This window comes from Planococcus citri, chromosome 5 (assembly GCF_950023065.1).
Source record: "Planococcus citri chromosome 5, ihPlaCitr1.1, whole genome shotgun sequence".
Lineage (NCBI taxonomy): Eukaryota > Metazoa > Arthropoda > Insecta > Hemiptera > Pseudococcidae > Planococcus > Planococcus citri.
The window spans coordinates 43,234,013-43,246,097 of NC_088681.1; the positions used below are offsets into that span (position 1 = coordinate 43,234,013).

The following is a 12,085-nucleotide window of genomic DNA, read 5'->3' on the forward strand; positions in this document are numbered from 1 at the left end:
AATAATTTCAGTGTTACCACTTTGTTTCAATTTTTGCATATTTTGAGCGTTCAAAGTGCATATTTTGCATTTTTTTGAACATATAATATTGCATATTTCTGAAGACTCGAATGCATATTTTCACATTTTTGGAACACATCCTTCCTTGATCTACTTATAGGTGGCATCTCAAAACATTTCAATTAGGTAATCAAAACACTCTACTTTCAAAAATTCAATTTTGTGGATAACTCATCATTTCGTCCTTTACTTAATCCATCAAGTATTTTCTATACCTACCTAATAGATAGGTACTCTTTGATCATAGAATTTTTTCAAAAATATAATTACCACTCAATAAAACTGATCTCAAAATAAAATGAGTTGTTTTTCTAAATACATACCTACTCTTTGCTAACAGGAAAAAATATTTCCGTCTCATTTAATAAATATGCTTACACGTAGGAAAATGAGGAAGAAAATAAGATTATTTTGAACTGCAGCTAGACCACAGGCAACCGAATTTCTGTCATTTTCTTTCATCAAAATTAATTTTGCTCTCAAGTTCTGCCACTTCCAAAAAAAAAAAAAAATTTCAAAAATTCGATTACCCAGCATGAATCACAATAATCACATCGAAAAAAACAATAGGTACCTACATAAAATAAAGTGTCAAATCTTGATCAGGGGCTCAAAATTTTTATAACCTCATCAATAATTTTTTTAAATTATATCAGAAGTTCATCACTGATCAATAAAAAATTTGGCATCTATGATCAAAATTTGGCACTATTGATTCTGATGTTAGAAACAATGCATTTTTTTGTTCAAAATAAATATAATTTTTATTTTTCAAAAATTGGTCTCTAAGGTCTAGCAAGTGAAACGGCTGATTCCAATGCCTGAGAATACATTTGCTGATTTATCCATTGCTCATTTAATATTAACACATTGATTAAGTACCTGCATCAAATCTAATGCACGAGCTTTTTTGTAATAATTATTAAGGTAATGATATCATTACCAATTTACCACTTTCGATAAAATTCACTGACAAAAATAAATTTAAAAAAAATAGACAATAAAATCACAGGTGACTAAAAACCAAGACAAATCCTCGCACATGTACTTGGATCTTTGCCTCACAGACTCGTCAAACAAACTCAACTAATCCGATCGTAATACCGAACTGATAATTACTAATTACGAGTAACATAACACGTGACTACAATCTTCCAAGAAAAAAAAAATCAAAAACCCAATCCACGTACCTTGACAACATTAGAGAATCGGTTGAACACGGATGCAGGGCAGCAGCAGCAGCTCCGCTGATATGAGACATAAAACCAGCTGGCGTTTGTAACTGGTTGGACGTGGATAAATTCGTGGTTTCATTGATACCCAGTCCAGCATTGGTGCTTTTCGACTCTTGATGACTTTTATCCGCGCCACCGGTGGTTGTCGTCGTATCTTGTTTACTTAAAATACTCGATATGGAAAACGAAGTGTAATTTTGAGCATTTTTCGTCGACGATATTTCAGCCGGCGATTTGGGCGGAGGTGGCGAAGGAGTCCCGCAAGTCATTACGTATTTGGACGATTTCTTAACCGGTTCCGTAGTTGTGTTACTCGCTGCCGATTCGGTTATCAGATTTTCCGGAGATTTTTCACAACTCCTTTCCGATCTGGTAGGAGATACGCTCATTATTTAAATATACTCGGGCGCAGCTTGGCTTTTTTTTGCTCCTTATCGTTTACACGAATATCGTGATCATCTTGGTCTCGGTGGTCGTCTTCGCATTCGTCTTAATCGTTCGAATAATTCAGTAACACCAATTATTATAGTAAAACAGTTTGATCGATTATCAGAACCGAAAAAAATTCTACAATTTACTCTCGATCACCAATACAGAAAAATAAATTCTACGAATTAATTCAACTCGCAATATTCACATTCATCATTATTTTGACAGCAACAGTCAGAAATCCACGACAACCGATACGAATCGAATTTTTTAAATTTTATTTTCGTCGGATAAAAAATGAAAAAAAAACGCCACAATTTGCGATTACAGCAGTCGTCCTCGCCGCAGTCAATTTCGGTAAAGCACTTCCTTACAATGTTCACTCGTGACTAACATTTTCTACTACGTGAAATTCAACTTATGAAAATCATCCCCTCTGGCGTGGATAAAACGTTTGTGTTGAAAGTCGACGAGAGGGCGAGCAAAATAAACAGCCACCCTTCAAATCCCAATTCTATAAAACCAAGCTCCGCCTACTTTTCTAAAGTACCCCCTCTCGATGACTGTGCTGTGTACAGCAGTAGTAGGTACATTTCGCGAACCCTTAAACACACACTCTTGAATACCCTACGCCAGACCGCACCACCATAAATTGATCTCGTATACAGCTACGAGTATATATGGGCAGGTTAGGCAAGGTATATTACCGCTATGCTATATGGATGTGCTGAAATGCGGCTATAAGACTTTGAAACCGGCAAATGTTTTGATATTTTTTTCGTTTTTAAAACGGCATTATAGTTTTTGGATGGATTTTTCTTTGAAATTATTTCGCCTGATCTGATTTTACATACGTAATCCTTATGAAAAGGGGGAAAATGCTATAAACAGGGTCCAAAAAAACACGATAAAAATCACTCACTTTCAGACATGTAGATTGAGGCGAATTGCAAAAAGAATTCAAAGGATTTTGACCAAAATCAGGTAAAATCTTTATTTTGAGAGATAGAGAAAAAAATTCCGCCCTAGAGATGCCCCTGGAGGGCAGACAGGGGTCATCAAAGAATGGGAAATTTCGAAAAAATCGATGGTTTTCTCACTCCAGGCGCTACTCAACCAGTTTTGAGGGAAATTGCTCAGTTCCAAAAAATTGTGTAAGATTCTGTGACGACTTTAGGCTTTTGCCATCATAATCCCAGATCATTTTTAGGTTAAATTTGCGCTTTGAAAATATTTTCTTCACAAATATTTCGCATTGATTATGCCAAGATATTGAAAGATATCATTTCTGAATCACGAGAAAATATTTTGGAACACAAGTGTGTCAATTTTTTTAGCATAATAGCTGAAAAAAAATCATCAAATTTCTTTAGATTTTTGAAAATGGCATTCAGTGCCAGAAAACTGGCACCACTGCATTCCAAACTAAACTCAGAAATTATTTCTTTCGATATTTTGGCATTATCAACTCAAAAGCCCCTCCTTTTTGTCCAATATTGCAATTTTTAGTCAATAATAATTCCTAAAAATCCCTGCTTTTTGTTAAAATTGTCGAAATTTTGGCTTTTGTCTAAAATAGTCAAAAGTTTTTGCTTCCTCAAAAATTGACAAAAATTGTCCCCTTTTAGCAAAACATTCAAAAATTATCGGTTTTCGTGATAAAATTCTAAAAAATCGCTCAAAAATTGTTCAAAAGTCTTTTTTTGACAAAAAAAATGCATTTTTTTTTTTAACAAAACGTTAATGCTCGCTAATTACTCAACGAAATCGCTGAAAATTATTCAAAGTCTCCCTTTGCTTCAAAAATTTAATTACTCAAAAGTCCCTTCTTTTTATCCAAAATTGCAATTTTTTGTCAACAATATTCCCAAAAATTTCTGCTTTTTGTTAAAATTGTCAAAGTTTTGGTTTTCTTCAAAAATAGTCAAAGTTCTTGCTTCCTCAAAAATTGACAAGAATTATTACCCTTTCACAAAACAGCTAAAAAACTACTGTTTTTTTGCAAAAAAAAAATTCTAAAAAATCGCATTTTTTTCAAATACTGTCCCCAATTTTGCTTTTTATTGCGAAAAAATGTAATTTTTTGCCCATAATTACGTCAACAAAATACAAAAATAGAGGTCTACTTTGAATTTGATCGACATCCTTCCATTTTTTCCCGACCTACCCCAAAATACAGATATTGAATCCTTTCTCAGACCTCTTCTTCTCTTCAAAAATGTTTTATAAAATTCCATGATTTTCAAATTTTTAAAAATTCAAAATAAATTTTACCTATTTGAAAATAAAATGAGCAGAGAAAATACGTTTTCACTCAAAAAATATCAACTGTAATAGTTCTCCAATTTGTTTTCTTTTTCATTTTCAAAAAAAAATACAAAAAATACCTACCCACCACTATTTTTCAAATTTTGGCACTTTTATAATGTAGGAAAAAATTGAGGAAATATTGCTTAAAATTGAAATATGATCGGCTACATAAATGTTGAGTTTCCGTCCACACAACAAAACCAAGGTGATTTTCAGCTAATTTCAGGGGTTCTCAAAATCTTAATTTCCATATTCGCAATCAATTAGGTATAATAATCTGCCAGTCAGTACTTTGGGATCCCATGTGCCCATAAAAAAGAGTTGTTGGCGTAGGAAATTAAGTATTCATAACAGATTGAAAATATAAGTTTAAGAAACTACATTATTCCTCCAAAAACTGATCGTCCCCCCTCGCCCTCAAAAAAAGGCCAAAAAACGAGAAATGGTCCCCGTCCTCCTGAGAAAAAAGATGGTCGGAAAATAAACTAGGTATTTCTGTGCGTAAAGAGGAGGGGGAGGTGTGAAAACACCTGTTCCTATTATAAAATAAAATTTTTATGAAAAAGAACCCCCCCCCCCCTCAAAAAAACACATGAAAGGTTTGAGGTCACAGAGCTCTTGGTTAGAATTCAATGCAAAACCTGCTCGCAATTCCTTAAACTGAAGAAGAAGCTCAACCACATCTACCCTCCATATTTCAAAAATAGGCACCTTCAAGCATAAAGCCAAACTCTTCAGAATCAGCCAGATGGTGAAAATTCGATGAAAGAGGCCTAGCATAAAATCACATAACTTCAAAGGCCTCCATCCCCCCCCCCCCAAATAAAGAACCATTGCAATTGAGAAAATCTCTATTCATTCTCATTATCATCTTCTCTAGATGATTTGCTTGAATTTTGGTCCAATTGCTTTCCTTAGCTTGAGAAAACTAAATTAGCTGCTACTCGGAGAAGGCATTTAAATTTCTGCCTTTCGATGATTAAAACGCGAAAAAAGCACACCACAAGCCAAAGGGTATTGAAGTGAGAACATATTTCCCTCCCCAAACAATAATTATACCTACCTATACCTACCTATTTTACAATGCATCGACAAATCAACAAATTCAGAGAAAGAAAAAAATAATAAATCTTATTTATATGAGTAAGTACCATGTAGCAGCATTTCATCATCACCACACGAGAAAGAAAAAAACTTGATTTTAAATTCTAATAGATCCCACAGGCCTGGATAGGGAAAAATTGTCATTCAAAACTGTACGTCAAGTAGAAAAAAAAATGTTTTTCATGCAAAAAAAAAAAAAAAGTCTACGATTGCAGTATCTAACTACCTATTTTTCCTCCAATGTAGCCATTTTTATATCAAAGTCTAAGAAAACAATATTTTCTCAATACCCTCAACATTTTTTTTTCCAACACAAAACTAAAATCATTTCGTCACGTCTCTCTCAAATTTCATCCATTTTCGTCCTTGATTCGTAGAATAAGTAAACCTACCTATATATCAAAATAGAAAACCAGATACGACAAAATGGACCAAAAGACAAACAAAAAGCCTACCTATACCAAAAAACTCACACATTCGAGCAGATAAAAACCTAGATACGGGTACTTAACCGAGCCTACAGTTTTGGAAATTTCATCGGTGCTTTTAGCGTATATAAGCCTATTCGATGCTTTACCTTTCAAACGATACTTTATCGCAAAATTAAATGTGTATTTCGAGAACGCGGATTATGGCGCGCAATAATTTAAGCGGTCTTTACCTTGATTGATGCGTAGCGCTTTTGAAATTTTACTCCTACGTTTGTTTTAGCTTTTATCAATGCTGCGGGACCCTTTGCTATATAAATCGTACATCTCGATGGTGAAAGCTTTAGATAAGGGGTTCGTATAAATAAAAAGAGGTAGATTTTGGCAGAATTGTTTTAACTATAAGCCTATAGAAGCAAACTGTAAAATTGGAAAATGTGTATTAATATTGGTGATTCTATGTTACCTCGGCTCTCGGGTCACCTTTAAAGAGAATCTCACGTCTTCTGAATTTTTTCAAATGTCCCTTGAAATTTTCACTACAAAATTTGCTATCTCAAATATCACGTTCTTGGAATTTATTTTTCGTTCCCTTAACGAATCTTTTAAAAAACCTACCAAATCAATTTTTCATATCATGAAAAAATTTCACTCTCCAACTACAAAAAAAAATAAAATAAAATATACGTTGAGATGTTGTTCAAGGCTATTTTCTCCTCCTCCTCCTCCTCCTCCTCCAACTTTCATCTCATAGAGCACATTATCTACATCACTTCATCCGACACAAATGACTCGATCGAAATCTCAAACTGGAAATTGAGATTTACATTCGCAATAACAATCTCTGACACATAAACGAACAACTCTTCACTTCTGTGCACAACAAGCAAAGACACATTAAGGCGAATTCAAAAACATGTAACCTTTTTAACCATAATTGGATAAATCGAGCGTTTTTATCGCAAAAGCTGCGGAAAAAAACAGTTTCACGTTGCGACAAAAAATTTCACAAAGAAGTTCATCCGCGTTTTAATCTGGTAAAAATGTTGCCTTTCAAAAAAAAAAAATCCATTCGTCTCGACAGAAAAAAATAAACGGTTAAAATCCTCTGGAAATTTCCTCCATTTACAGACTCTTTTGCACAAATTGCGCAAAACCACGGAGCAAAAAGTTGCGATAAAAATACAAAAGGTGACCAAATTGCAATTCCTCAATGAAAATGGCGTCCAAGGTATCAGAACAAGAAAAAAACAGTTGGCTTTTGCAAATAAATGAAATAGGTATAGGGACCCAAAACCTTTCGTATAATCGGCAACGATTTGATTAACAAGAGAATTTATTGCCGCGTTTCGTGCAACATCGCGAATGTGCTTTTTAGCTTTTTAGGATAAGTGTATATAGAGGTTTACTATCACATAGACTATAGGACTAGTATCAGAGTAGGGAGGTGTAGCAGGTATTATATCGATTACTCTTCACCCTCGCTCGATTACCTCACCAATTTAAAGTAGGCGCCGACCAATCGGCTTTCTTCTTCGGTCGTTTATAAATTTAAAGGCGCTAGAATACGCTTTTAAAAAGTTTCCCAGCTAAAAGAGGGCAGGAGGTAATCGTCAAGGGCCTACGAAACAACCAAGAACGCGCAGCAGTCTATATATGTACAGGTAGATTTCAACGTGTAAAGATATACCCACTCATTCGGAGTAAAGAGGGAAACACGAGTACGCGGGGTTGAAAGAGAGTACGAAAAAGAAAAAAGCAACACTTTAAAGCTAATCGTTTTTAAAGAAGATTATTTTGAACGATGGTTATCGAGAAATGCTTATTTGAAAAACTTTAAACGATTTGTCTCTCGAAGTGCTGCTATTCATCTTTTAAAAACTTTCCACACGTTTTAGGCGCAAAACAGAACCCGACAGAGTTCTCTGTGCTGTTTTTCTTTTTAGTTTTTCTTTTCAACGTATCAGCAAGGTCTATAAGTATACCTTTTTAAGTAATTGATTGGTTGTGTGGCTGCCAAGAATTTTCAACGTCAAGTACTAGAGATATCGAAAGGGCAGCTTCGACTAACTCGAGCAATAAGAATTGTTTTTGTTTTCTACCCTCTTTGCTTTTCGATTCTTTCTGTAGGTACTTATCAAAAAGTAGACATATCTTTTCCGATACATGAAATAAAAGTGCGCAAAATATGAAACAAAAACAACACAAGTGGTCTCAAGATTGTCATCTCATAAGATTCTTGAAAATGATCCCTTTTTGAAATAATTTTTTCAGTCAAAAGAACATTATAATATTCATGTCATACAATTTCACTTTCGAAAGCAACCATGCTCATTCAAGAAAAAATTTTTCAAATGAAAATTTTCAAACAAAAATTGGCGGATGTTCCTGGAAATCCCTTTCTTCCAACCAGCTGTTTAAATATTGAGTTATCTACATGACTTTGTAAAAATCCTACTCTCGAAAGCAGGTCCAATTTTCATCCCAGATAGTTTTGGGACACCCTATATACACGTAAATACTCGTACATCCAAAAGCTGGTAAAGTAAGCGATAACGGGATGCCTGTGTGTGCGCTCCACACAAATACACTGACCACGGGACGACGACGTGCGACGAGGTGCGGTCGGCGGCGCAGCAATGCGATGTAGAGAAGGTAAATTGCAGCTGTTACTTTTAAATTAATTAAATGAATTAAAGCACCATCTTGATAATGGTCCCGTTGGGCACCCTATATGAATAATATAAAAGTTATCCATACCTATACGCAGTCGTGTATATAAAACGTTAAATATCATTCATTACAAATGGAACTCTGTAAATTTTAATGGCGCAATAAACACGTGGTTTATCCAGTAGCGTGTACGTATTTTATTTTACGAGCTACGAGTAAGACCGAGATAGAAAGATAGAAATGCGGGGGAGACGCGGACAGAAAGCGAAAGAGTATCCCTTGGCTACAATACGATCGCCAACGCCCGCTCGCCGCACATCTCGTGTACTTTGCAAATTCGCGTGTACGGTATTTTCGATTTATTGCACGCGTTCCAACGGCATTTTCACGAGTTTTTCTTCCATACCTACGTCACATATGCCCTCCTCCGTATTTTCCATGTTTTTACTCGTTGCGGAATGCAATCGTCGAGAATTGAACGCAATAATTTCAAGGGTTCGACAAGACTAGACTCGGGGGCGTTGTATCAGCTTGAAGGGCTTTTGGAAAAAAAATACATTCAGAAATGTTTCTTGACCGGCCATGGTGTTATTCCTTCAGTCTGATTTTTTTTTGGAAGAACCATCCCTCAGTTCGAGAAAACGATTTTCGGGAAACTCCAACACTTCCAACAGCACCTAGATTGAACTTATGCATTAGTCCTACGAAGTCAAAAACACCTCAAATCTAAATTTTGAGCTGATGATGGGATGTCTCATGGTGATAAAATCTCTACATTGAAAAACTCATCATCTCTTTAATATGGAGGGAGAGGAACGGAGTAACTAGGAAAGGCTGCTTATTGGTTGAGAAAACTCAAGAGCAATCACATCGATTAAAATCATCTCAAAAATATTTTTCACTTGCTTTCTTGAAGAAAAAAAAACGAGTTTTTGCCAGCGGTGGCATGGCAGCTTCTGTATAGCATATTTAGCACGGTGCTACACCTGGGAAAAAAGTGCTACACCCAGAAAAATTTCCAATTTAAGGAAATTTTTTCAAAAAATTAAACCAAAAAAGGTGACATTTTCACTTTCTACAACAAAAATTCTTGCAAGCTTTTGTCCTCACTTCGCTCGGACCAGTTTTTGTTTCTTTTATTTACAAATCTAAATTTTTAATTTTAGTACTTTCAAATTCCAAAAATGTTGTGGTCAAAAAAATAACCTCATCACTTCCATCAGTAACCACAAAAAACATTGTTGTTTGCGTCTCAAAATACAAATTTTTGAAATTTTCTCCCATCACTTCACTTGGGCCTGTGTGGTTTTTTTTTCAAATTGAGATCGAACTTTTATAAAAATCTATTAAGTAGGTGTTCAAATTTTAAGAAATTTTCTAACAAAAAAAAAACACTTTTCACCTCAAAAAACGTTGTTTTTCTATACTTCTCGAAACTAGTATTTGCTCTCACTCTGCTCTGGGCCTGTTTGCATTTCATTTTCAAATATGAATTTTTTTTAAAAAAAGTTCCAAAATTTTGAACTAAAAAAAAAACAAATTTTTTAAAAACATCTTCTTTTTATCTCTTGAGTCAATATTTTCTATCTCTTCTCCAAACTAAAAAAAAAAGTTTTTGAAACTTCCATAAATTCAAAAGGGAAAATAAGAATTTTTCATAAGCCCATTTCACTTTAAAAACTTGTCATTTTATTCGGTAAAATTGGTATTTTTTTCTTATGGCAAATTTTTTGTCCACCACCCCCCCCCCCCAGCTCAAAAAATCACAGAAAAAACAGAACGAGAAAGATCCTTAAGAAGGACAGGAAAAATGTTGGAGGCCCCATTCGGTGCATCCACTGAGGGTCCCAAACCGACCCAGTCCGCCACTGTAATTACCACATTGTTACGCCCAGTTTAGGAGGGGGAGGGTAGCAGTGTAAGGTTAAAAAATAAGGCTACAGGCGTAAAAAAATGGGACTTTTTTACTTGATAAATCCACTTCCAGGTGTGCTACACCCGGGAGAATTCTAGCCTGTCTGTCTGGTTTCTCAAGGTCATTGACCCATTAGTGTGACTTCCCAAGGTCGTCTGTCTGCCTAACTGGCCTCTCGAGGTTGTCTGACTGTCTGCATGTCTAGCCTCTCAAGATCATTAACCTTTCTGTCTGGCTTCTCAAGGTCGCCTGTCTTGCTGTGTAGCCGCTTGAGGTCATTGACCCTTCTGTCTGACATCTCAGGGTCGTCGACCATCAGTCGGATTGTTTTAATTTCTAAAAGAATAGCATAATATCTGGAATTAAATGCAATTTTTTCCAAGTTCTTAAAACTCATATCAAATATAGTAAAATTAGAATATAAATCTTTACTCCGAAGCAAAAAAGATGGAAGTTCATTTTTTTTTTCAATTTTGCGATTATCACATCATTGGAAAGAGGTTTGTAAGAGTTTTCCAAGGATGTAAAAATCTCAAAATCCAAAAAAATGGACTTCCATCCTTTTTGCTTCGGAGTACAATGTTTTAAACATTATGAATTGATCTTTTTTTTTTCTTTTCCAAGTACGAATATTTAAAAGTCTGATATAGGTATACTAATTGATATCAAAATTCCAGAAATAAATGGTCATTGTTTTGGAGTATGTCTGATTTTACAATATCAGAAGATAATTTTGTTTTACTTAAGAATAAAAAAATCAATCTATCACCAAGGTTCCTAAACATTTCCACAAATTCAAAAAAAAAATTAAAAATTAAAAACTGCTGTTGAAATTAATTTTTTTAGAATAATCCAAATCCTTTTTCTTCAAACCTCACTATCTCAAATGCACACGGTTTTTTGGCCAAAATTGCAAAAAATTCTTTCCAATTAAAATTGCCAAAAGGCCTTTTTTTTTATCAAAGTTGCAAAAAAAAAGCTGTTTTTGGTAAAAAATTTCCTGACACGAGTTGCTTTTTTCCAAAATTACCAAAAAATCTCACTTTTTTCTCCAAAATAGCGAAAATTTCTATATGTACCTACCTACTTACATACTTACATGTAAAAACTGTAAGAAAGATCCATGTTTTGTCAAAATTGGAAAAAAAAGCTTCTTTTTATATCAAAATTGCCAAAAAATCTTGTTTTAGCCAAAATTGCAAAAAAAAAAATTTAGTCAAAATTTTCAGAAAAATAATTTTTTTGTTTGTTCCGAAAAATTGGCTTTTTGTCATTTAAATTACTTAATTGGTTCCCAACATATTTATAATAAGCCTTGTGAAAAATCGCTACAAAATTACATTTGTAAAATTTTCTACATAATTCTATTCCGGTTGTTTTTTTGACAAAATCTTGGAGGAAGCTTTGAAATGAGTTTCACTATAGCTTGATTGAACCGAAAATAATTCTGAGAAGGAAGGAAAAAGAGTTGAAAAAGAACCGCTATCCATGCACAGTAGCCGTTGTAGCAATTACGATGCTGTCAAAAAACCGCTTATTTTTTCATTCAAAGAATGAACAGAGTAAAAAAAAAGGTTTATTTATAAACGCTTGATTAGCTCGTAGACAATTTTCGAAGAACCTCTTCGGAAGAGTATGTACAGAGCATAATGCAGGTCTATTGGTATGTATCAATATACAGAGAGGATATTGACGTTGAATGGGGCGTGAAATGTTCAGGAATTGTCTTTGATGGACAATAACGGTGCATTTGCAAAGGCCAGTCAAAGAAAACTAAAAATATCCGTTACGAATAGACCTGTATTAAAAATCGTATAGCATAAGAAGAAAAAACAACGGTGATCAGAATTTGCTCAAAATGTATCATACATGTACCTATATCTACACAAATACAAATGAAAAGCATCGAGCGTATACGCATAACGGTATAC

At 34.4% G+C, this 12,085-nt stretch overlaps 1 protein-coding gene across 1 annotated transcript in view; it reads right to left on the reverse strand.

Annotated features, from left to right (window-relative positions):
• The window catches only part of Hmx (H6-like-homeobox), a 34,598-nt gene extending 32,421 nt beyond the window's left edge, over positions 1-2,177 (reverse strand). Inside the window, exon 1 of the mRNA XM_065366790.1 lies at positions 1,251-2,177. Within this exon, the coding sequence (XP_065222862.1) occupies positions 1,251-1,684 (434 nt within the window). The 5' untranslated portion in view covers positions 1,685-2,177. The remainder of the gene's footprint in view (positions 1-1,250) is intronic.
• Positions 2,178-12,085: the final 9,908 nt, after the last annotated feature.